Source organism: Coloeus monedula, assembly GCF_965178545.1.
Source record: "Coloeus monedula genome assembly, chromosome: 8".
Taxonomy (NCBI): Eukaryota; Metazoa; Chordata; class Aves; order Passeriformes; family Corvidae; genus Coloeus; species Coloeus monedula.
The window spans coordinates 30,740,462-30,767,495 of NC_138788.1; the positions used below are offsets into that span (position 1 = coordinate 30,740,462).

General features: G+C 47.6%; 1 protein-coding gene across 2 annotated transcripts in view; it reads right to left on the minus strand.

Moving 5' to 3' along the window:
- AFAP1L2 (actin filament associated protein 1 like 2) overlaps window positions 1-27,034 on the minus strand; it is a 65,882-nt gene that overhangs the window by 14,457 nt on the left and 24,391 nt on the right. For both annotated transcript variants that reach the window (XM_082285927.1, XM_082285926.1), the window contains exons 2-5: window positions 10,960-11,088; window positions 10,355-10,432; window positions 7,243-7,334; window positions 3,026-3,116 (exon numbers count right to left, since the gene is read on the minus strand). In XM_082285927.1, coding sequence (XP_082142053.1) covers window positions 3,026-3,116; window positions 7,243-7,334; window positions 10,355-10,432; window positions 10,960-11,088 — 390 coding nt within the window. The remainder of the gene's footprint in view (window positions 1-3,025; window positions 3,117-7,242; window positions 7,335-10,354; window positions 10,433-10,959; window positions 11,089-27,034) is intronic.

Genomic DNA, 27,034 nt, shown 5'->3' on the forward strand with positions numbered 1-27,034 from the left:
CGAGACCCAGCGGACTCACCCTGCTTCATTTTAATTAATTCATCCACAGTTTGCTACAGTGCCTCGCAGTCTCACCCCGATGCTGCATGAAACCTCTATCTCCTCAGCCCATCTGGAGGCTTGCTTTGATGTCCTTTCTTGGCAGTGCACCCACTTATTTTAGTGGTGTTCCTATTTTTGTCTGATTTCACTACGCCCATTTGTCTGGGGACACATGGGTGTCTTCCAAGGCCCATGCTGTAACGCTGTCAGAAACAGTATTGCAGAGGGCCTTTTCACAAGAGCTTACAGTGACAGGACAAGGGAGAATGGATTCAAACTGAAAGGGAATAGGTTTAACTTAGATTTTAGGAAAAAATTCTTCACTGCAAGTGTGATGAGGAACTGGCACAGGTTGCTCAGAGAAGCTGTGGATGGCTATCCCTGTAAATGTTCAAGGCAAGGCTGGCTGGAGCTCTGAGCAACCTGGTCTAGTGAAAGGTGTTCCTGTACTTGGCAGGGAGGTTGGAATGAGATGATCTTTAAGGTCCCTTCCAGCCCAGGCCATTCTGTGATTCTATGAAACACCACCAGCAGCTCCCTGGACTGCCATCCTCCTCCCTATCCAGCCTGTGGGGAAAGGGGGTGGGCACAGAGGCCTTGGGGGGTTACTGGTGCCAGGCTTTACCATCTTTGGCCAGGGCAAAGCCATGCATGTCCAGACTGCCCTTTCACAACTGCAGTCACACCAAGGTCCCCAATCATTTGCTAGCAGTGAGCATCACTCTGTGTAGGACAGGTACAAAGTACCAGTGACATCTGATAGGGCACGGGGTGGGGCAGGGGGAAGGGATGAGGAGCTTTGTGCTGGTTGAAACAAAGGGCAGGACAGGGACCTGTAGGTTTGCCCACATGCTTCAGCCTGATCTCTTGAGGCAAACCAGAGCACCAGCATTGCTGCCCAGCCTCCCACCTGCACAGCACACCACACTTCTCCTGAGCCCCTGCAGCCCCCTCCTGCCACATACCTGCTGCTCCACATCTCTCCCTGCTCCTCCTTCTGGCTCACCCCCCAAGGAACCACCTCCAGCATGAGGTTGCCAAAGAGCACAGAGATTCTCATAAGGCTGCCCTCCTTCTCATGCAAAAAATATTTTTGTAGCACATCAGGAGGTTTGGGTAGAAGGGACATGGTGGGGCCTGCAGAGGGGACCAGTGGATGAGCAGTCACAGGATGCAAAGGCACCACACACCTCAGTGGTGAGGAATCACTGGAATCCTCTGTTCCATCTCTGCTGGCTTCACAGGCTCCAATGTCCACTTACAGCTGTGGAAGGGCTCAGTAAAACATGGAGCCTGCTGGTGCAACAGCTGTTCACAGCAGCCACAGCCAGCCACGCAGAGCTGCCTCATTTTGACACTGCTCCCATCATCTGAGCTTTTCTCTCTTTTTGCAGAGCTCTGATCTCTCATTTCCTTCGGCATCTGACTGGCCTAGATTTCGGTGGGTGGGTTCTGGGTGTATTTGTGTCTCTGAGCAGCAGGTTACCAAGGAAAAGCAGAGGTGGGAGCTGGGTGTGCACTTATGATTCCTGCCAGCCAAGTCTCTGAACTGAGGGCGAGTTCATGGAACTGTCTGGGAAACACAAGCTGGGTATCCCAGCACATCAATCCATGGCTGTACTCCAGCTAATCTGGCATGTGCCCTTTTATGCCATAGCTCTTAACATGTTATCCAATTCCCCAGTGTGCACCAGGGGGCAAAAAAAAGCTCCTTTATCTTACACTGCAGGCAATTGGAATCCCCCTGCCTTGAGGATGAGGCCCCAGATGCAGGAGGGCTTCACAGGGCATCACAGCCCTCACCTCAGCCAATCAACCCAGAGACTTTCAGCAAAACGCACGGCAGAGGTGGAGGGGCCTCTCCTCGGCACCAAACAGCATCTTTCACCCCAGACATGATGAGCCTGCACCTTTTCCCATCTGAGCTAGGCACCATCTTCCTGTTCACTGACATGGAGCTCCAAAGCCCAGGAGTTCGCACTGAGGCTGGAGAGGACCCAGCTTCTCTCAGGTTAAGCTCAGATTCAACAGCCAAGGGTTTAGACCCAAATCTTTCACCCTTAACTCTCACTTCTTGGCTTGCCTCAACCCTCCCTGCTCAGCTCTGCCCATGCCATACACTCTGCTGCAGCCAAGGCTGATGAGCAGAGATCTGCTTCTGCAGCAGGGTGATATAATCTATCCCATAAGGGCTTAAAGGGATTATAAAGCATGACAAGATCAGCCCTGCTATCAGATCAGAGGAAGGCAATCTCTCAGTGAAGGGTGTTCACCGAAAGGATGCAGGAATGCATCGTAAAAAGTGAGAATGTTGGAGCTCAGCCTGAATGCAGCAGCCTCCTCCCAGAGGGGTGGGGAGCCCGCAGGGGACAGGCGTGGGTGGCACTGCTCCAGGACATGGCTGGGGGTGCTGTCCCAGGTGGTGAGCGTGTGCAAGGGAACCCACACGCTGTCCCCTCACATGAAGTGTGGCTTTCTAATCAAGTTTACAGATGGTTAAACTGCCACAAGAGACAGAGCTGAATAAAGAGCCAATTATAAAAATGGTTATCACTCCCAACAGACCAGCAGAGCCACGGATTTTGAGCCCCAAGGGGACAATTAGAGCACTAGGACACGAATGCAAGCCACCACAGCTTCACCACTCAGTCCTGAGCAGAGACTTGGGTTTGACTGCAGCCTATCTGCCAGAAAGCCACCAAGACAAAGAGAACCTGCAATGGTTTGTAACATTTTACAGTGACGTTATCCTGACCCAAGCATATTACTTACTTCTACAGGAAAGTTAAAAATTGGAGTGATTCAGTAGTCTTTGCCTTCCAGCTAGCATTAAGTCTGTAATACCAAGTTTGATGAGCAGCAGAAAACAATTTTTTTCCCAAAAGCTGTATGAAATATCTGTGCTTTCATTTACTGATTCTCATAAACCTCAAGTCCTCCATCTCCCACATGAACCCCCTCCCAAGGGTTAGCTGGGATATACCATTTACAGAGATGTCATAGGGCTCAGCCTCTTCGTAATATCCCTCTGGGGATTCAATCTTGGGGACCGGAGGTTGTTTTGTTTCGAGAATCTGCAGAATAAACACATTAAAAAAACATTATTTAAGGTAAAACAGATCCTTGAAAACAATGGGGCATCCTTTTTCCTTTAATTTTAGCACTCAAGTGCATCCCAGTGGATGAGATCTTTTAGATGTGGTACAGTTAACTCGAATATAAATTGAAATTACTCTCTAATTGCATCACAAATGTTACTTTCTTTCACATTGCTAAAAGCCCTGGGAAGATAAACTCATAGTAGCAGTTGCAACCCATCGGCCTTTCCCTCAACTGAGATTTCTGCCTGCTGCACTGACCCCCCTAAGCTCCCCATCATAGCTGGGGATGGCCCTCTGTTCTATGGATTATCTTATCAGGGAACCAGAAGGGAGGACAATTGGTGCAACCCTGGCTTTATACTGAAAGCTTAAACTGAGCAGTCTCTGGTCATGTCTCCAAGTCTCTGACTGACAGAAACCAACAGTTAAAAATCTCTGCTTTAGGAACTATATTGTGAATCTTTAATTGTGCTCTTAACAAAAAATGAAGGAAATGGATAAACAACACCAATGGAAAATAAGCCTTTGAAAAGAGTCCAAGTGCTGGAAAATCCCTGTGGTGCCTGCCAAACCCCTCCCTAAACACAAGCAAGGGCTGGCAGGAAACACATGCCTTGATCCCTTAGAAATACCAGTATGTGAGGGGGAAAAAAAAAGCTACAAAACAAACTTTTTACTTTTCAGGTGATTCACACAGATGTTGGACATGAGACAGCAGAGCAGCAGCAAGAACAGATCAGTAGAATGAGCACAGAGCTTATTCTCTTCCCAAATACCTGGCATCCTATCTCCCACCCTGACCTGACAGGAGCATCCCCCTGTTCCCAATGAGGTGCCCCTACTCCTCACCGAAGTCAAACCACCCCCAGACATGTGACAACAGGTTGCTCTGGCTCACAATGCTTCAGCTGACCCGACTGAGGCTGTGCAAACCCTGATGGGATGCTCAGGGTTAAAGCCCCACTCTCCCCAGGAGGAGGACCACAAAAGCAGCTCTCTCTGCAGAGAGAGCAAGGTTGAAGGTCAGAATAATGCATTGTGCCAGCCCACATGATTGCTCCTGGGGGCTTAGGGAAGAGGGGCCAGCTGTGCATCAGCATTGCAGAGCACAGCTAAGGCAAGATCAGTCCTTTGCAGGTCATGCCAATGTCATCAAATGCAGGTGCAAAGCTGCCCATCCTGCCCCGGATGTTTCCACCAGCAGCTACTGGTGCCCAGAAGCAGAAAGGAAGCTTTGAAGGAAAGGATTTTCTGGCCAGCAGCTGCCCACAAAGGGAAGCTGCTGAGTCTGTGGGAGCAAGGAACCCTGACCACACCAAAGTCACACGTCTGTTCCCACGTGGGCGAGCTGCCTGTGGCTCCACCAACCTCCCAAACTCCTCCAGTGCTAAAACTCCTTCTTACATGGGTCTGCCAGATGCTGTGAGCAGACTGAACTTTCCTTCCAGAGCCACGTAGAACACTGCTGGAAAACACTTGCCCTCCAAACACTTAAAAGGTTTAGGAACTTCTTGTCCTAATGTGTTACATTAAAGAAAAAAAACAAACCCAGCCATTCCAAGGCTTTACTTAATCCCTTCCCTGGCTAGGAAATGTGTCTGTAATTGCCATCTGTGGTGGTCTCCTGTGTGTAGCCAGCTCACAGCTTTGTGCTGGCCATAAACAAATTGCCTACACAAAGAAATGCTGTGGGGTTTTTTTGACTCCATCCCACAACTGTCAGGGAAGGGGCTGCTCCGTTTTGTTTCCCACAGACAATGGAAGCCAACAGAGAATAGGTGGGACTGCACCTTGGCTGCCCCAGAAGGTATTTGTTTTGTCACCTCTTTCCCTAGGGGCATGGAGTTGTTTACTCTCTAACTTAAGTCAAAGGGCATATATTGTGTTATTTAACCATGCTGGCCCTTGCAGAACATTTGCCTGTTGCATTATGGCATCATGAACATGCAAATATAACCACCTTGGGTGTCTGCATCTGCACCACAGGACTTTCCCTGCAGATGGTTGCGGGAAGAGGCAGAGCTGCCAGGGCTGCAGCAGAGCAGAGGTCACCAATGTCTGAGCCGTGGCCGGCAGAACTCATTGTTTAAAGGGTGTTTTGGGACAAATCCAAAGAAATCAGTGGGATCCAAGTGGGCCACCCCTCTTGGGTTGCCTAATGACTGCTGGTGTCAGTGGGTACCAGGGACAATCTGCTGTGCAGAGCTTTATCACCATATTTCTTCCATGCCTCAAAAGGCAAGTGTAGAGCAACACCACAGGGTGCCTGAGTGTCACCAAACCACAGAAAACTCTGCAGAGCTAAAATAGATCTAATCTGAATTCCTCGGCTAACCTCCCAGGTTCTGTGTAAGGAGCTGTGCTCCACCCTCCACCACCCAGGTGGCTGTGGCTCCTGCCTGCACTGAGCTGCAAACACAGACAGGGAAGATCTATTTCCCCCTAACAGCAATTTCCACTAATTAAAGCTCTCCCCAGCCCCTCTCCTTGAAGGACACTCAGATATCTTTGCTGCCAAAGCTCACTGACACTCAGATGTTCAAATGTCAAATGTCAGCAGCATTTGACTGTTGCATCCAAGAGAGGTTAGCTCCAGTAGTAAGCAGGTGGAAGACGGTAATTCCCAGCACAGGTCTGGGAGAAGACAAGTGCCCTTCTCAGCTAAAATCAAAGACTGTTTTTTTTTCTAATTCCCTCTTAACTTCCAGATTGCCCAGTCAGAAAGCTGGGCTGCACCAAGCTCAAGAGAAATGCCCGGGGGACACCCGGCTGCTGCTTCCCCAGTGGTGCCTTCATTCCACCTCCTGCCCACCATGAAATACAGGGCTAAACAGAGATTCCTGCCCTGGCCACTGCTCCCAGGCACTCCAGCTCCAGCCATCTGCGTGGGCAGAGCCCTCTGGGGCTGGAGCAGCTCCCAGCAGGCAATCACGCTGCATCCAAGGGTTTGTCAGCTGCATCCCATCCTACTCCTTGTTTTCCCAGCTCCTCCAGCTAACTCCAGCTGAGCTACACAGATCCCTGGGCAAAAGTCCTGGGGCCTCACCCTGCATCCTCCTTCCTGGGAAAGGAACAGATCCTCCTTTGTGGTTGATGGATGCACTACCCCATCCTCCTCCATGCCTCCTCCTCCTCCTCCCCATGCATGCTCCCTGCCCTCCTTTCCTTTCACATCCTGAAATCCCAGCTAACAGCAATTCCCACATTGCATCAACTACTGAACAGCGATATCCAAGGTCTCGAGGATGACCTGTGTCTAGGACAGCTGGGCTGGCTTGCTGGCACAGAGACAACATCTCACTGAGAGCTGATGGTGTTTAACTGACTTATAGCTGCCCTGCAGAAAAATCTACAGTGCCAGCAACTCCCCCTCACAGACCTGTGGGCTGCACAACCAGAACAACACCAGCAGCCAATGCACAGACACCACCAGGTGCTCCAGCTGTGAGCAAACCTCTGGTAGTGGCCAAACTGAGAAAGGCTCTGCCAGCAAGGGACGTCCTGGTACTGCCCAGGGACCACCCCACCATCCTGCAGCTGAAGGATTTCTGGCTTTTCTAAAATCATGTCAGCAGCCCAGGCACAGCTGATTCATAGCGCAGGAGAGATTTCCAAAGCAACAGCTGAGAGTCATCATGACCTCTGTTTCTTGGAAAACCTCACTTCTTCCTTGAGCCTGGAGTGCCATGCAGTGGGTGTGGGTCTCCCTGGCAGGGAGCACAGCCCAATTTGCACAGTGCTCCTGCACACTCACGGGGAAATCCCACAGCTCCTGCTCCATCTGTGCACAAGCTTTGGGAACCACAGCAGTCTCTGGGTGTCCAGCCACCCCAGGCCATCATCCAGCTGCAACACCTGCACCAGCCACACACTGACCCACAGCCTTTGTAAACATGAAACATACAGCTGCAAATCCCTAGTTCAATGTTTTATTATTATTTTTTAAATAAAGCTCACCAGGACTCTTTGTCTCACTAACATACACAGGCAGAGGTCTTTCCACCCAGCCATGCTGCACAGGACACGACAAAAGTGAAGCCTCAAGGGGTTCAGAGTCCCAGGCTGAGGCAGCAAAAAGCAAAGGGTGTGAAAAACTTACCTTTGGAGGGGGGAGGTCTGGCAGGCTCTTCTGAGGAGGTGACAAATGCAGTCCCGAGTCTCCATTGGTCAGGGAGTTTTTCCGGTCCAGCACTGCAAGGCAGAAACAATTACAAAGATGACATGTGGCATCTCCCAGCAGAGCACTTGCTACCCTGGGCTGTGCTGCAGCAGCAAGATGCTATTTCAGTGAGAAGCAGAGCGACAATTACAGACAGGGCTGCAGGGCCACCATGTCATTTCAGGCCACAGCCAGGAATGTGGCACTAGGAGACCCAGCAAAAGAACTGACCTCTGGTTTTAGGGCATGTTTTTCCTTCTGGAGGGAAAACTGTGAAGGCCAGACCCACTGCTGAGATTTTAAAGGGTCTTGAGAAGCAGCACAGGCAGACACTACACAGTATTTGGAAACCCATGGCACTTTAGTCCTTGCTAGCTCTGATCCCTGCTGCTGCGAGCAGACAGGTTGGTGACTGTCTGCTCCTCTGCTACCTTTCCAAAAAAATGGATCTAACACCAGCCCTCCCAGGGCGAACTGCAGAGGTGGCTGCCTAGCTGAGTGCACAGTGGTTTATCAAAGCCAGCCATGATCAGCAGTGTAATCACTGCTCAAGGGAGGGCTGCTCTTGAAGCAGCCCAGGCCAAACACATGTATGGGCACATGGCAGAACTGCTCCAGGCAATCTGTGTCTGCCTCTGCAAAGTCAGATTTTCCAAGCAGCTGAAAGCAGAGTGATTCAGTATCTGGAGGGTACATTGAAGGCTCAGAAAACTTGTGTTCAGTCCCTCTTCTCCTACCACAGAACTCCTGGGTGGCCTTAAACAAGTGCCCAAATCCCATGACCTCTGAGATAGTGCAATGATGGACATATCCCTTCCTTCTCCAGCTACACCCACCAGCATCACAAATCACAGACTGCTTCCTTACTGGAGTGGGAGGGAAGGAATATTTTTCCCTAGACAAGCACTAACATTTTGCAGGTGTCCTCTGATAAAGATGTCTCTCTAAAACCTGCAGTTTGAAGAGGATTTAGAAGAGGGAAGGAAAAAGAAAAAACACCCAAAATCCTGCTAAAATTTACATCTGTACTAACTATTGCTTCTCTGTGCTCTATGTTCCTTGTACAAGTGAATGTCACCTGGTATTTGGGCTCAGAGGATCAGAGTGCCCACACCAGGAGCCCTTCACATCAGTCCCACCTCCCAGACTCCTGCCCCTTTGTGCTGACTTCCAGAAGGAGAAGGCATCTGGCTCACTTAAGAGCCCCGTGGACTCACAGGGTAGAGACTTGCTGTGTTTCTCAGGTAAATGAGATCCAGAAAATGATGGTGCCTTCATCAGCCAGTGCAGGGAATTCAATTACTGTGCCACACAAAGGCATCTCAAAAGCAGTGTCTGTTCTGCTTAAATCCTTACTGATGAAATTGCAAGTAGATACATGGAGCAGGGAAACACATTTTTGTGCAGAAATTGCCTATTTTAAAGTTTGGAGGGGGGACTTCTGGAGCTGATGTTCTATCAGTTTGGAAAGCATTACACCCTGTGCTGCTGGAACATGACTGCACAGCTGCTGTGGAGAAGAAACTCTGCAGAGCACAAGAGGTCTTGTCGGCCTCAGCCACAAAAGTGTGGTCCCCAGTCCCATTACAGGCATGGAATTGCAGTAGATAAAAGGGATAGAGGGAGTTGCACAACCACTGGAAGATTGATACCACACCAGTGGGCACTTGGGCCCCCTCCACCTGCTAAACCTGAACCTGCAGGTACCTCTTCATCCAGTTACAGAGCAGGATCAGAGCTCTACATCCAGCTGCAGCTGTGACTAAGATCCCATACATGTGTCTCACTGACTTCAGCACTTCCAAATAACTCAGTTTTACTTGAAATAGGGAAGTTGTTGAAAACAGAAAGAGAGAAGTGCCATGTCCCGCAGGGAGTGACTGAGTGGGCAGGGTCATGGCCTTGATAGGGAAAAGTCTGAAATAAAAGAACCACCTCTAAAAATAATTTGTCTGAAATCTTCCCTGTGTTTGAGCATGGTGGAGCAGTGCAAGCTTTCCTTTATCCACCCAAATGAGAACTTATATAAAGATATGTTTCTGCTACTGCTCAGCTACTGGGAGCTACTGGGAGGCTGTGTGATCCTATTATAGAGCATTACAGCATCACCCAGAGGGCCCTGTCTGGAGATCACACTGGGACTGCATGTGTAATCTGGGAGGATATCCTGTCTTCAGAGGCATTTGAAGTTAGCCCAAGTTTGGCTGCAGGTAGTTTAAAGAAAAAAATCAAGCCAAGTAAACAAAAAACCCCACAACAAAGCAGCAAAACCAAAACAAACAACTGTGGAAATGGAGCAATCCCAACTATTGCAGCACCAGCACATCAGCAGCAGGCTGCACTGATGAGTCCCTGTCTCATCCCTTTTGACTGGAAACTCTGGGGTAGGATCAGCCCCTGAGTAGGTGTGCATTACAGAAATGTGTCTCACTAATACTCTCACTCCATGCAATTATCAGGAACCTCTTTCATGGTGAACTTCAAAGAGGAGGAACATTTTTAGACAATTATGTTCTTTGCCGTGTTACAAATTCAGAACCTGGGAAATCTAACTTGGAAATGAATATTTTATCTAGGTTTAATTTCTTGGCTCTTACTCGGCAGGACTCTCACATCCCTGAGAGGTGAAGGTGCTCTGCCTGTGCAAATGGCAAGGGCTGAGCCCTGAGAACTCTCCTCTCAAGGCTCTGACAACACAGACCCTCTGGGCCAGAGCAGAGCAACACAGCAAACAAGAAATACACTTTCAAGGTCTCAAAGATGCAAAAAGTGATTTGTTTTGTGGCCAAAGAAAGCATGAAGCCTTCCTTAAATATTTCAGGCACTGGAACTTCAAGCCTTAGAAGGCAACGTTTTTATCCCAAAATAACGACCTCCAAAGTGCTACTTCCAGGAATAACCTCGCAGTGTTGGCAAGGACCACTATTTCCAAGGGAATGTTATGAAAATGGCCCTTCCACACCAGCAGCTGCTTCAGCCCTCAGAGCTGCCAGAGCAAGGCTCTAACCTCGTGTGCCTTCATCACCCCATTAGACCATCTTCAGCTCCCTACCTTTGTCTTGTTTCTCTTGGTCGCCCTGCTGTTTATGGACTGTCACTTTGTTCATATAAATATACTCCTCATCGCCACCTGCAAACAAAGGGAAAAGTGAACTCTTAATCCACAATGTTGCTTTCACGCTGCTAAGTTTTTCCACAAAGGCAGATGTAAAAAGTGTCTCTGCTGAGCACATTTGGGGAGAGCACACTGGTTGAGGCAATGTGCAGGAAAAACCCCAAGCAGTAATAAAAAGCAGAAAAATTAGTGCTTTATAGTCAGGAAATTCCGAAAGTTAAAACTTCTACTTAAACATTAACTTGGCCAAACAGTACATCCTGTGTATCTTACAAAGTGGATTAAATAAACTTAAGGTTTAATAAGGAAAACATAAAGGATCAGGAATCCTGGGAATCCTTTGCTTGTAAAGCTGGACACATAACTATAGTAATTTTACATAAACAATTAGAGGTCACTGAAAAAATAAACTCAGTTTCATTTTCTCCTTCTAATTTTCATGCCTCCTCTTCCCACCAGCCGCCAGGAAAATGTTGCTCCAAGACCATGTAGCAATTCCCATGACAGCCCACCACCCCATCCTTGGTTTTCCTCATCTGTACCACTGGACTTGGTGTAGACTTTCAGAAGGTCAGAGAGGAAGCTCTTCTTCACCACAGCAGTGCTGCTCAAGTTCTCCTTGTCCAGTATCCTCAGAAAATCTTCAAGTTCTGTGAGCAGTTGCTCGAGAGCTATAACAGAAACAGAGACAACTGTTGGCAAAGCAGCTGGGTGGTGTGTCAAAAGAGGACATATGTTAATTCCACGCTTTCCAAGATCCTTGGCTTTTTTCTGCCCAGGAACAGTTCATATTTAATTTTCCAGCTTGAACTCTGCCTCTAGCTTTGGAAAGAAAGTGGGTCCTAAACCAAAAAATTTCCAACTTCCCTTAGTCTGTTCACACATCAGTGAAATCCCATGTAAATACCTATTCTTCTTCCATTAGGACTTTTTGCTCAAGCAAACAAAACCCGGAGAGATTTTGAGCATTAGGGCAGAAATTACATGAAAGCAGCTTGCAAGGTCTTGATACATGCACCTTGAGTCCTGGAAAACATCATTCAAACCTCATTTGGCTTGGGATCTACCAAAGGTCCTACTTTTTGCTTCCTCTTTCTAAGCCTCCTCCTTATTTGGGAGAGATGGGGCCCTGGCAACCTGGTCTAGTGGGAGGTGTCCTTGCCCATGGTAAGGGTGTCAGAACTAGATGATCATTAAGGTCCCCTCCAGCACAAACCACTCAACAATTCTATGCTTCATTCTACTGTTATTTCTCTGTCTGTATTAATTTGAAAATGTTGATATGTGTATTCCAAAAAGAAAAGAAAAAAGATCCCCACTGCTCCATACACATAAATCACAATTCAGTAACTTCTCGAGCCACCTTGCTTGGGCAGTGACCACAGACATCATTGTATCACATGAAACTGAAGACAAAAGACTCAGCAGCATCTCTCAGAGCCTCAGGAAGCCCTGCTGTATCCAAGACATCCCTGCACACCCAAAACCAGCACCTTGGACACGCTACTCCCCGGCACCAGCGGCTGAGCCAGGCTAATGGGTTTGTTTTCCTCCCGAGGAGGTGCTGCAAAGCCCTGCCACCAACAAATCACTGCTCTGACAGGGCTCACGCTGAAGCAACAGACGCTTAATTGCTTGCTTTTGTTCACACCAAAGTTTATCGTGGGCTAATTAGCAGCAGGGGCAGCAGGAGGAAATAACAGAGTATTATGTAGAGAGGAAGCACTGCGCAAGAACGACAGTATGTGGGAAAAACGTGCCAAAGCCAGCCGGGACTGTTGCTCCCCTCTGGAGGCTCCCCCGGTACCCGTCTCCATCGCTCCTTGGTGCTAAGGATCTGCAGAGATGGGCAGTGAAACTTGGGTTTGCCACCACCAACCGCCCTGCAAGCCAGGCAGTGACTCCTCAGCTCTACACCAGGGAATTTAGGGGTAACTCCAGCGGGGCAATGCTCCTGTCCCTTTGCTTACAGCATTTCCACACTGGGTGATCCCACGGAACCCCTGCGAATCGCAGTTCACACCCATGAACTAGAAAAGTGCTAACGTTTTGGTTTCATAAATGCAAAGCATCTGAGCATTGCAAGTTAAAGAGCTGCCACATTTAAAGTCAGAACGTTTGTTTAAGGGCAGGAGAAAACCATCACCTTCTTACTCACCCATCTTTAGCCAGCAGGCAACTGTCCTGGAGTAAGCACATATTAGAAGATCGATAAATAATTAAAGGTTTATGTTGCTAGCCATTAATTGAAAAAACTTGCTACTGCTCTCAAACTGAATTAATCTCCACCAGACTGACTGTAAAATAGTCTAATGACTCCAGATCAATCAATAACAGCTCCAGAGGAACCAACCAACCTGTAGTTATTGACATTTCATTCTATACCCTCTACACCAAATTAATTCTCATCTGGTCTGATTTAGGAGCAGTAGGGAATCATGCTGTGTTAACTCAAATGTCTTTGCTAGCTGCTGTTTTGCCCAGAGAAAACAAGAATCACTTCAAGAAACAGCAGCTTTTTTTTCCATAAGCTGTGAGAAAACAGGTAGCATTTGCTGATAATAATACTGGATGCCATTAAGCAATGAATGGTGTCAAACCTACTCACAACTGGCTTCTCTCAAGCTCCAGAAACCCTGTTCCTTCCAAGTTTAAGGAAACCCCAGGGTAAGTCACAGCCTTGCTACACTCACCTGCTTCAGTGGCCCACTTCAAAAAATTCAAATTGAGGTCAGGTCCTGCTGGTCAGGCCAGCTGGACAGGACATTTATGTGTCAGGGATGATATCAGAAGAAAGAGAGAACACCTAACCTTAATCTGAAGCTTCAGAAGCGGGTCAGCTCCCAGCAGCTGCCCACATGGATGTTACAACAGTGGGTCTGCAGGGAAGGGGATACAATTCCCATTCCCTCCTCCACCCCCAGACTGCAGAAAATGACTTTATTCTTTTCCCAGGCATCCACAGCTAACAGACACACAGGGCTGAGCACTTATGAATAGCACAGCCCATATAGTAGGTTACATTTTCCAGCCCACCAAAGCTGAACTCAGGCTTCCAGTGACTCAAAGCAGCTCATTTAGGATGTGATCCTGGGGCCACAGAGGTCAGTGGAAAGACTCTGTCAGACCTCAATGGATTCAGACTTCAGGGACTCAAGAGAGATTAATTTTGCTCTTCTTCTGCAAGAAGCAGCATATAAACCATCTGCTTCTATGTAAGTATCTCTCTGATCTCAGCTGGACATTCCCAACCCAAACCTGATACCCGCAAAAATAAACTCCATTGACTGTTCATTCTCTCCTATCAGAGGGCGAACAAGCCAATACTCATCAGAGACTGATGAACATGAGAAGTAAAATGAATTCATACGACGAGGGTCTATAAGATCCTCTGTGCAAGCCACTATCACAGCAGGTCCCAGCCGGTCAATAGGACTAAAAACAATTGAGAGCCCTTGTACACTAAGCCATCTCAGGATATTGAATGCTGGAAGTCACTGTTTGATCTCAGCTGAAGACCTATCATGCTGTGGTGGTGATGTATGGAACACGCTCGTGGTAAAACCAGGTGGGTGGCTTTTCAAAGCAGCCTGAAACAAATGGTTCTCCCTGCAAGCTGCACGGTTTTGCTCTCCCTATCTTAGCAGCTTAGAAATGAGAGCACATAAAGAGAGGATTCCTGATCTGCAGGGCAATAGTTACAGATGCAAGGAATGTATTTGCAAAATCATATGGCTGTGAGCAGCAGGATGAGAGATCAGAAGTAGACAGAAACCCAAGTCCCAAGGCAGAGAAATTCACAGATGATTTTTTTAAACCTTTTTCTACTGCTACATCACTCTTCTCAACTCTCATAGCACTTCTTTGTGACTCAAGTCATATTTCTGGCACCACCTCAAATAAAGACCTTCATAGATCTTACACAAATTCAGTCCCCTTCACCGAAAACAGGGGAGTGCCTCTAAGGTTAAGATTGACAGAAAAATTAAGAGGCTTGGCCAAGGTCACTGTGAATACCTGCACCGAATCCAGTCCTCTCAAGCACCATGATATGACCTACTCTAACTCCCTATAAAGCATGGCCACAGACCTGGGGGCACCATGAGAAATCACAGCACAGCTCACGTCACGTTCTTCTCCATGGCAACAGACATCAGTAACTGGATAAAACCTGTAGGAATTTCTCAGCACACGATGGAAGGAGGTGTAGGAGCATCACAGTCAATGGGAAACTTGATTTGTATCTGCAGTGAGTGGACAATCATCACTGAAAGGATGGTAATTTAAAGTGTATAGAAATATCACATCTTTACTGGTGTAATAAGGACTTTCAGGGTGGGGGTTACAGTCAGAATTACCAGCTCTTTCTTCTTGCATGCACTTAACTGGATGATGAGATATGTTCTCCCTTCTTTTACTCCAAAACAATGCAACCCTTTTTACAGAAACTCCTGGGCTGCCCCTGACCACCACAGGCTCTCTCAGTTTGAAGGCTGCAACTCTGGTCGCAGCAATAAGCAAAGAGATGCTTTAAACACGACTGATCTGTTCCAACAGCAATTCAGTGGCAGCAGGACAGCGCTGAAAAGGGCTTCTTTTGGCAGGAGTCTGTGCCCTTCTTCACAGGCTGAAAGTCTCTTGCATTGCAGCAGTGTCTATCCCAGCTCCTGTGAGGCTAGAGCCAAAAATCAAACAGCTTGCAAAGCCTTCATTGAGGAAGCACATTCCTTGCAAAAGAGCTGCCAATTTTGCCTGACACCAAGGTCACTGAAAGGTAAATGACCATTAAACTAGATTATAGAAGCCATTCCTACCAATAACCACTGATCTCTGTCATTGTGCTACAATAACAACCTACATCTACATCTAATTACTTCATGTCTTGGCCTTATGAGGAAATGGAAAGACAGACTCTGAATGAACTTTCATTCAAGTGTTTCAGTAACCACCGGGCAGGATTGTATTAGACCATTTAATCTAAATTCAATTACTTATTTCATCAAGGTAGAGGGGCCCCAGCCACCGGACAAAGAACTGTAATGAGATATATACTAAAAGACAAACTCTTTCCTCTGCTGAGATGAGAGGTGAAAGATAAGGAGTATCATTTGCTAACAGGAAACTAAGGCATTGGGAGATTAAGTGATTTGTCCAAGGATATGGGCATATTCTTCAGCACACCAGGAATATAAAATAGCTTTCCCATGTCCCAGCCTGCAGATTTTGTTTCCAACCCCCCATCGATAGATCCCAAAGTGCTGGGAGATGTTCCACCCTCCTGCCCAAAGCAGACTCTGGGTTTGGTACTTTTGGCTTCACCCTTCTTTCCTAGAAGGAGCTGGGCTAAGCAGCTGACAAACAGCTCCATTCAGGCACCTGCAGCCTGTGCCATGCCAAGCTTTTTGCTTCAAAAACCTTGGAAATTCCAGAGAGAGTAGAACTGACAACTGCATTGCAATTCATGAAGGAGCCAGTCCCCAGGAGCAGAGGGGATCCTGAGGAATATCTTGAGGTACCTGCTCAGGCACAGCCTCCCCAGACTGCCTCCCTCCATGCACTACATCCCACGGCAGCCTTTCAGCCCCCATTTCCCACTGACCAGCCCTGCTGGCAGCACTGGGATTCCCCAGGGGTTGCTTTGGCAGAAAGCAGTTCCTTTCTAGCCCTGGTTTCTTTTTTTCCTTTGCTGCATAAAATGAATAGGGCAGCTGAGGAGCGTGCAGAGAGGACAGGCAGGCACAGAGGCAGCATTCAGGCTGCTGAATAGCAAGTGCTGTCAGAAGAGCAGGAGGACCCAGCCCAGGCCTCCTTGGCTAATTTGGAGTCTTACAGTAACAGTTGGGCTTTGCAAGAGGGAAAAGTCACCCACGGTTACAGCTAGAGAAGGCCATTCTCCACAGCTGTGAGGAAAGGCAGATGTGTGGATGGTGACAGCTGTAACAGCTGGATGACCCCTACACCGGGCCACCTTCCAAAATAGCAAAGCTGATCAGACAAATCCTCAGACAAACCAACCCTCCTCACCCTGCCGGTTCCAGGGTCGTGCAGAGGAGCAGTGAAGAAAAGGGAACAGCAATGCTTCAGCTCCTTTGCAGTGGTTGCAGCTCCTCTGCCAAGCTCTGGATGCTGCTGGCTTTGGCAGTGCAGCACAGGGAAGGACAGGTGGTAAACAGTTCATCCAAATACACTGAGAAGAAGCAACATCTCTGTTGAATCCCAGAAAGCTGCTCCTCTGAGAAGCATCCCCATCACACTGAAACCCCACCAGCATTCACCCAGGGTGATGAGCAGAATAACCCAGGCGAGTGCAGACCAAAGTTTACCACCTTGGTTTTAACCATCAGAAACAATGCTTTACTTCTCACACTTGCACCTGTAATAACTGGGCAGCCTTCCATCGTCTTGCTTTTCATGGGAAGTGAATAAAAAGCCCATCCCACTGTTGTCCAGTTGAAAGGATTTTTTTTACCCACAGAAAAATAATTATGAATATATAAATATTTGTAGAAAAAAGAAATCTCCCCACAGAAAAATGAGAAGTGCTGTGTTTATTGAAGGAAAACCCACAAAAACCCTCTAAGCTTCTGGTAAACAATGAACTTTCTCATTGGAGAATCACTGCTAGATCAAGCAAAACAAAAGGCGAAATTCATAATCCTGAGACAAGCTAAAATCCCGCAAAATAAGAAAACTGTAAAGCTGGAGAACTCCTATCAGAGTTTTCCTAATAAGCCAGACAAATGTCAGACAGTTACAACCACTGTCACAAAGCAGTCTGATTTTTAGACACAATGAGTGCTCACAGGGAAGAAAGAAAGAAAAAAAAACCCACCCAGACTGTTCTATTGATGTACCTAAAATCCAGCACTGCCTGGATTCACACTCTCGTTGGGAGCACTAGGCTGGTCTTTGTTGCAAAGTATGATTCATGGAAGGACAGAGGCAAACAATGTGTTTGGCTGGCTGTGGGCTGTGAACTGCGCAGATGAACCCAAGCAGCTCTGCGTGGGCTGCTCTGGAAGTTTGAACAAGACTTGTATTGAGAAGTGGCAGCTCCAACCCAGGAACTCTGAACTTTAACAAAACGGCAGCAGAAAATGCACACAAAGCTTTTTTCAGTTAGCTGAGCAAACAACAGACTCCTCTTCCCTCCACTGGAAGGTGGGAAACAGCATCCAAGAAAAATTAAGAAAAAAAAAAAAAAGGAAGAGAGAAGAGAAGCAAAACATGAAACTCACCGTGCCACAAGGAGATTTTACTGAGCACTCTTGCATTTTAGTGCCATATTGCTTCACTGTATCACACAGAGAAAGGTTTGGGTTGGAAGAAGGGACCTTAACGACCATCTGGTATGCAAGGAGGGTGTGTGTATGACATTTCATGGGCAACATAGTGATGTCTTTCTTTGCAAAGGGTCTCAGCCTTTCCATGACAGAGCAGCTGGTGAGTCACTGGAGGTCCCCCACTGCCAAACAAATTTGCTGGATGACAACCGAGAGACGCTGGCACCTCTTCCCTTTGGAGCATGCCCCATTAGCAGACTGCCCATCAAAGTCACAAGATCCCCAAAGCTGTACTAGGCTACAAACTGCAGGTCTGTGCTCAGGTGCTTAGTGATGCTCCTAACCTCAGCAGGTGGGAACATATCACAAAGGGCCATGGAAAACCATGCTGGGACCTGGGGTGGATCAGACTGTCCCCCTGAGAAGTGCCACATCCTCACTGTGCAGGGAACCAGGTCACAGACAAGTTGTGTAACACAGCAACTCCTCCTGGGGCAGATCCCAACTAGGAAAACAGCAGGGAAGCAATGAAAGAAACATCAGTGCAGTAGTCAAGAGGGTAAGTAATGTCAGTACAAATCAACATACCTGTCAGCTATAAAAGTTGGACCAAGTCAGGCAGGGCAGGACATTAAAGATGACACTGTTTTTAAGGTAAATGCCTCCAAGAGCAGGGCCTGGTGGGCTCCTTTCCCCATGGGGAGGAAAACAATCCCAACAATTTGTACAAAGCAGAAATCACATCTGTTGCCAAGCCCAAGATTGACTCCCACAGTGGCGTGGCAGAGACATCATTTCCTCTGAAGCTGCCACCACTGATTCCCTTCTGTCCCCATAGTCTTTCCTGCTGCTTTTCCCCCTTACTCCTTCAGTTTCCAGCTAAGATTGGTGGTTGGTTGGTCTGCGGTTTTTTTGCCTTGTGAAGTGCTGCTTTCCTCTCCATCACTCTATGAGGCTGACTTCACTGGGGGGGTTGGTGGCCATCTGACCTGCAACTTGAAGCACATCTGCTGTTTGCTGTCTAATGTAATGCACAGCTGTACCCAGGAAGGGGCTACTAACAGGTGGCTGATCAAATAGAACAGCTGCCTTCAAGGAAAAGAAACACGGAAAAAACCTCAACCAAATGCCACAAACACACAGGGCTCTACTGCTGGAACCTATGCAAGAAGGCATCCCACAGCTGCCTGCTCAGCACAGCCTTGCTCTCCTCTGCCTTAATGCGGTCTTTGCTCCATGAATGGGGCAACATGCTCCCTGGACCTCAGCTAAAGTCTTTGCCAAGGCTCCTGGAGCATGGTTGTAGTCAAAATGCTGCGGCAGACTTTGCATCACCCCTGCTCATCACTCTGCATGGCTGCATCCAGAGGAAAGCACATCACGTTTCCACCCCTGTCCACATTACAGAGCAGCAGCACAACAGAGGCACACAACAGTCCCTAATGCCTGCTGAGCCCACAGCCACGGGACGCTCTCTTTCCCATGGAAAAAGGAAGCCTGGGATACCTCGTTCCCAAAACAGCGAATGAGAAAATGCAAGGTCCTGGAGAGATTAACTACCACAGTGATGGTGAACGACAGCCCTGGAACAACACACACAGTTTGTGCCACTTCAATACAAATAAAGGAGGTTAACTGCCAAATATATTTTGAGATGGATTTTTCTCTCGCAGGCAAGACACAAATTAAAGGAAGCTGCCAGATACACATAGGGCTGTGTTATTTTTTTGAGAGAGGACGAGCACACACATACACATGCACCCGCCCTCCTAAGGCCCCATATCAAAGCATTTTCCCACCATTCTCTGTTGATTTAATGGCATCATTTCTCCAATGAACAATAGGAACATAGCAGAAGGGGAAAGCAATTATGTTTGAGAAAGCAAAAGCAAGAGCTCTGGGGTCAGAGAGAAAGACAGACACACAGCCCTGGAGTCCCCAGTCTTCCTTGCTGTTTCCTCCGCAGAAAGGGCTTTTCGAGCCACGCCGCCCACAAGAGCCAGGGCTGCGCCTCTGTGCCCACAGCTGAAAAGCAGAATGACCACACCAGGCTATTGCACTAATGCAGGGACAGATCAGGTTTTTAAAGTGTCCTGAGTGTATCAGGGTAGGCTGGCAGAGCCTGCAGCAACATCATTATTGATTGCTAGATTTCTTTCTTAATAATCTTTCTCAATCCCTTGTCCAGACACTGCATGCAGTCCTTATCCATCCTCCTCAAGGTAATCTGGAAGCCTGAACACCAGGAGGGAGGATCATGCAGCTGAGGCACTGAGCAGTGTTGATGCAGCAATGTGCAAACCAGAGATTTTTTTCCCTCTGGAAACCCAGTGTCTAATCATCAGCAGAGAAATGTGCTAAAAACCCCAACCCCAAAATACATCCTCCTCCCACCCCCCCCAAAAGAATTTCATCCCAAAATTCCTCCATCTATAGACATCACTAAGGACCAAAGTTCACACTGCTTACTAACAAGATTCAAAGCAAACCAGCGTTCACTACACTTCAGTTTAGGGTTAAGAAGCGTAGAAACTTTAAGAATATTACAAAAAGGTCAAATTACAAACCCTCTCCTGCCATGAGTCACCACTGCTCACTGAGTACCTCCCAACAGCCATCCAACATCTGCCACCAAAGGAGGCCACCACCCACCCACCACTCTCCCACATGTGAGGGGAAGGCACTGCTGCGAGGTGACCTGAGGACATTCCTCACTCTCCTATTCAAGTGATGCCACCTTTATTCCTCTCTTTATTCCTCTCCCATGCCTCCATTTCCCTGAAGTCAGGGGGCCAGAGCAGCCTCCCAGGAGCAGGCAGCTCCCCTGTTTGCTATGGATTACCAAGGCAGCTGGGCACCACATGAGCTGCTTCAAGACACATGTGCCCTGTGAGGAAACACCAGTCTTGTCCTAAGGCTGCAGTGATGCCCAGAGAAAGAGAGGCTCTGCCCTGCTTCACACCCCAAACATGGCTTTCATCACTCAACAGGTTTCAAATGGGATTCAAGTCTTTGGTGCCATTTGTCATCTGTGTTACTAATTCATGTTGCCAAGAAACTCCCAAATGTATTTTCTTAGTGGAGCTTCTTTGTCCAATACTCATAAAAACAAGTATTGGTGGCCTTGGGAAAAACAAGTGTCCCTCATGGGGAAGATGCTCAGAAGAGAACCTCTCCCAGGCCACCCAATTTATGCCATGGCTGCACACACATTAATCTTCCAGCACAGGTCCATCCACGTGACAGAAACGTGTCCTGCTAAAACACAGGTGGCATTGCTGGAGCTGCACACCACAAGTGGCAGGAGGAGACACACGAGCTCCCGTTTGTCTCCCTACAGATCCAGGCCCCACAGGGCGTGATCTGACGCATGGAGCAAGGATCAGAGAAGCCACAGCAGACATGAACCTACTGAGATAAACAACGTCTGCAGTGACCGAATGGACGGCTCCTGGCTTGACTCACAGTGACAGCCCTGCCCCACTGCCCATGGATGCTTTATTGCATAAGATAAAGCACCCAAAATTCTGCAAAGACCGAGAAATAAACCTTGATTTATCACCTGCACCCTGAGCTTGAGCTCATCTCTGAGCAGCAGCAAAGTCAGGCTCACAGAGATGCCCTGGGGGAACAGGAGGCTCAGGACAAGACAACCCCATGGCACCTCTGCCACCCTCCCCAGCAGGGCCTGGCAGTAGCCCAGGGGGGGCTGATGCAGTGGAAAACCAGGACAAAGACCGGTATTTCTTTTTTTTCCATGTGAATTGGAAAACTTCTCCCTTTCTATCCTGACTGTGAGGCATGGGAAATGAAAGACAGCTCTTAAACCAGAAAAACAACCATTTACCGGATAAAAAAGATTTTCTTACTTTGTCTGTCTTGCACTTTGTTTTCATGAATGAGAGCCAGTTATCCAGACTGGGAACAATACTCTGAATTAAACCTCTGAAACCCATTACATAAATATGCCAAAGGTATCACTAATCCTATCACAGATTAAAGGTTAGATCGTTATTTTCATTTACCATTTCAGCAGAAAATTTATGACAAGGAACTGCTGATGAATGAGTTCAAGCCTTTCCAGCAAATTCAGCTCCCTTGGAGCTTTTCTAAATGCACTTTTGACTCTTTCATCTCCCTCTTAACATACTTTGGAGGCATCCCTGTAGCTTGGCTATAACCTATCCAGCCTGGAATTTCTCTTTTCTCAGCATTACATGCTAATAAACACTTATGTCATCCTTGGTACCCGAGGATCATTTGTGGAGCAGTGGTTTGGGATCAGCAGCTCATGCCTGGCTCCCTGCGGTTAGGGCAGGCCACACCACCCTCACTCCAAACCACACTGCTGTGCTTTCCCCATCCAGAAGATGAATGCTATACAGTTCAGCGTTTGCACTAGTGAATTAATAACCTTTAATGAAAGTAATAACTTGAAGGAACTCTCTGTTTACTCAGTGCTAAGTGCAGCCTGGCTAGGCTACCACTCTGCCTGCAGTGCTGGAAGCAATTCAGTCAGAACACGAGGAGCATCCTGCATGCAGGAACTGCCCTCGAGACAGTTTTCTAGTACTCACAGGCATAAAGAGATGCATATCCTCACCAGTGCCAGCTGGTAAGCCACAGCCAGCCCAGCAGCCTTCCTGCTTTGCAGAGGAAACTGCTGGCCATTCAACTTGAGGGCCCAGAGCAAAAGAGGAGGCAGAGATGTTGCTTTGCCTACCTGTTTAGGGAGCAGCACATCTTGGACATGGCTTAAGAGCGATCACAGGCTGCCACTGCCAACCTCTACTCAACCTTTTTTCCTTCCTTACACCAATTCTGAGCTTAAGCCCCAGCCCCAAGGCAAAGCCACGGAGCCTTTCAGTCTTTTCAGGTTAAGAAAACACAAGGATTGCTTCTGTTGTGGTTTGCTGCAATTTCGTTTGCTTTATTGCTATCTGTTTGCCCAGCCTTTCTAAGAAAGAAACGGGCAGGTGAAGGAAAGGAAAGACAAATGACTGGGAAAACACTCCCCATTTCTAGGATTAGGCATATTTTGTTGCAGAAGACATTGAAAACAATAAAAAGTGTGGGCGTTTATAAGATAAAGTAACAATAACTATGATTTTACTCGTTTGTTTCAGGAAAAAGAGACAAAAAATAGAGTGGGCAGGAGGAGGCTAAATCCTTGGTGCAGCTGTCCTCTCATCCTCACTTCCAAAGTGGTGAGGTGGATTCAGATCCCTCCCATAACTGAAGGGATTTGAATTCACCTTCTCTGGAGGCTGCTTCATCTACTGTGTTGCTACAGAGGGTGAGAAGCACCAGCTCTCCCACCCAGAGTCCCACCTCAAACAGCAACGGGGATGTAACTATCACGTGTCTCCTTTGGTTCCACTGAAAAGCTTCTACATGTTGTGGGGCCTAGTCCTTCAACACTTACCTTTGGTTACAAAGGAAAACAGACAATCTTTTGTCCCCAAAATCGTTTCTTTCAGGCAGTCATCCCAGGACAGTGATTTCTCTCACACTGACACCAGGAGGAGTTTGCTGCCTCCCCACACTTACCTGTGTGCATAACTACCCAAAGGGGAGAAGTGCTTGGCCTGGCAGCCAGGTGGAAAGGGCAGGGAGCAGTGATTAGCTCCATCCCAGCCTTCAGCAGGGACATCTGTCACAGCCACCTGGGTAAACTGCTAAGCAGGTCACACTGTACAAATTGCAGACCAAAACCACAGTCACAAAGAGCTGCCAAGCTCTCAAGGGCTGTTCAGGCCATCAGATTCCTTTGTCATGGCACTCAAGAAATGTACACTCTAAATTTCCTCTCAATTTTGAGTAACACCTGTCTGAAATTTCCATGTAGGAGATGCCAACTTATGCTTCTACAAATTCCCCCTCCTGTGGGGCAAGGAAAGTGCAGGAAACTGTTTCAGAGATGTAGAAGAGAAACTGAACCTATAGGAACCTCTCAGCAACAAAATAATACATTTCACTTTCCCTACCCATGGTTATCCATCCTTATCCAGAGTTGTTTGGAGGCAGTGCTCCAGCACATTTCACCCACATCCTCTGTGTGCCTGTCTCAGAGTAGCACATCAAAGGGGCATTTGAGGCTCAGTGTTGAGTGTTGGTGTAAAGCAGCAAAAGTTAAATCCCTGGTGCAGGCCAAGAGCCTTCAGTGAGGAGCAGGGAGCCCATCCCTAGCTAGGTGCAGGCATATGTAGTGGGGGATAAAGGGAGTGGAAGGAAAGTCAGGCAAGAAAAACACCTGTGACAGGCATATCCCTCAATGCCACATCATCTCCACCTTGCACTGGGCTGGCTGGTGTGCTCACACAATGCAGCAGCACGCAGAGACCACGCTCCGGTGCTGGAAACAGCATCTCAGGACAGCACAGGGCTCACAAGCTCTGCCTCCCTGCTACTGTAAGCATCTCCACCAAACTGCACAGACAGCTTTGGGAATGCTTGATAAGTTTGTCCCACAGACCTGAAAAAGGCTACTGTGCAGTTAAATATTTTAAGGATTTTGCAAAAGTCCACTTTCTTCATTGGTCCTTCATCACAGGCAGCGTTTCAGGTCAAAGCACATGATTCCAGCGATGGGGCTGATAACATAACCTTGGCAAAAGCACACACCCAGCACTCACTGCTGCTCAGACTCTGGTTTCACCTTAACAAACCTCACTGCATCCAGACCTCTGCTTCCCACCTCAGCCATCACCCTTTTCAGATTTTCTGCCCTATTTGAGGTGCCTGCAGGAACTTGCTCTCCTGGCTGATACAAGGCACAGTACCTTTCTCGCATGAGTCAGCAGGCAGCAACAGGAAAGCCGTTCTTTGTACTTGAAAAAGAATTAAGTGATTTTGAAGCAGGGGAATGTTTTGGACTAGTTAGCTGACCGACAGCATGAGCGCTTCAGAAGAGGCTGCATTATGAGAAGCAAACTTCAAAAGGAGAAGTGACAAGGAGAGAGTGTTTGCGGTGCCTGAGGAAGTAATTAGCATTTAAAAGGGACACAGATTGGACAAGTACATTAGGCTAAGAAAGATGAACTGCTGCCAAAAAAGTTTCTTTAGCTTTCCCAGCTCTCTCTAGCCCACGTTAGAAATGCAGTTTCATGAATATCTCTCTCAGAACATTTTTACAGAAAACCCTTGCAGCTGTTGAAAACATGAGAAAGATGCCACCATCAAAAGCTAGATGCCTCCTGCTCCCATTTCTCTTTTCAGCTTATTAATAGCTGTCTTGCCTTCATCATTCCCAAAGAGGAGAGGGTTTCTGCAAACCCCTCAGAGATCAGACATTTCTTAGACAAGGGGTTTTGTATACACCACAGTTTATCTTCCTTCAGAGCAGGGTTGGGTTTTTTTTTTTTGGAAGCAAAGCCTTCAAAGGCTTGCAGGGTCGGTGAGCACTGATGTTTGCTCTGCCAGTGAGTGACCTGCCAGGTCAAGAGCACTACTCCAATTCAAGAGGTGTGATGTTAGTCAGGAGATCAAACTGCACGCAAAACTCAGTGGTTTCCAGTCACCAAGGATCATTGCTAAATTTCTGCTGCTTTGAGATCTCTGCTATGGAGGCTTTAAACTGGTAATTCAAACAAATGTGAGGCTGCAATAGCAAAACCACAGCAGAAATGTTTGTTCTGGTTTTCCCCAGCAAGCTGAAGCAGCTCACAACAAACCCAGCATTTAGCCCCTTCCACCAAGAGGTCTCAACACTTCTGGGAAAGCAAAGGCCAAAGCTAGAGGTCTGCAATAAAATCCAAGGGCAGAAGAAGTACAGCTTTGGAGTGAAGCCAAAGTTGGTGTTCCACCAGGGCCATTTGTTCCCAACATCTGGTCTCTACCTGAAGACATTAATGCCCATTTTCTTTCTTCCCTACAGTAGAGACTCCACAGTTCATATTCAGACAGTGACAGAGGCAACTAAAATGAGTCAACAGCTCTCCAAAGCCAAACAGGGCTCTGTTGTCTCACCAGGTACAGGTAAGATATGGTGAGTCAGGCTGGAGGAATGAGCTCCAGGAGCAGCACCTGGCACAGCCGATCCCTCCCGACCGCCCCACTTCCAGCTCAGGGGGTCACTGCAGTTGAGGCTCTCAAATTGCTCATCTGTCAAGTGGGCAAGAAAAAAAGATTGCTGGGAGTTTGGCAAGCTTAAACAAGCTTCCAGTAATACTCCGAGGAAGCTCACAGGATGTCATAACACAAAGTATTTACTGAAAATTGTCTTGGCATTCAAATGTTCTTTATGTATTTAGTTCAAGCTGTGTTGGATTCCATCTGCCTCAGGCTTGTGGGTGCAACCATAATCTCAAAGGAATAAAAGTTTTCACCCTATGATGTCACTTATGCCCACAAGTCTCATGGGGACTTTCCTTCCCAAGCTCCTGACTCAATTTTGAGGGAAAAAGAACAATCTTTGTACAAATGCAGCTACTCCTCACAAGAAGGTCTACACAGGCTGCCACATTTTGGAGACACAGCAGCAGACTGGCAAAGCATCTTGCTACGGAAGTGAAGACTTCAAAATTTGCTCCAGGAGGTATCAATGGTACCATAAGTCACCATAAACACTGACCCTTACAGAGGTAGCCACGTGGGTGTTTGAGCCATGAATCAAAGGCAATTGGACACGCAGCTCCCCCTGCTCACCTCTGTAGTCAGTGCCAGGATTTGGGTGTCAGCTCAATGGGCTGAGCTGGTCTGCCTGGACTCTTGGACTTGCACTGGAAGCTGGAAGGTTGTGTTTAGAATCGTTTACATATGAAAGGAACACTCATTTGAGAGCACAGAAATGCTTGGAGGGCACACAAGTATCACTGCACTGCTGTGCAATCACCACAGATGTCAACTGGAGCTGTACCTTCATCTCAATACAGATCTATGCAGCCCCACTGAGGCCTACCAAATTTGAATTTATGCCCAGAGAAGGATACTCTTTTTATCAGGAAACTCCAGGCTTATGCAGGCACAAATGGACAGTGCAGAAATTTCCCAGTTCGCATTAGATGCAGATGTCCAACTCTGGGGATTCCAAAACACCAGAGAAAAACCAAGATGAAAGTGAAACAAATGCAAGCTGCACTTTATTGAAACAGGAAACCGCAAACCACTCCATGTTCAGTGGGAAGCCCAAACTTTGGTATTCTGTTTGTTTTGAACAATAAACCCCACCAGGTTAGGGGAGCCCTCCTCAAGGGTGGGAGGGACTGAGGGACCAAAATCAAGCTCACATTGTGCAGCACCACAGACAACTCCTCTGCACACTTAACACCAGTTCCTCTGGAGCTGCTCTCTCCCACTGAAGTCATTCCCCTACACATGTATACATGCTGCTACT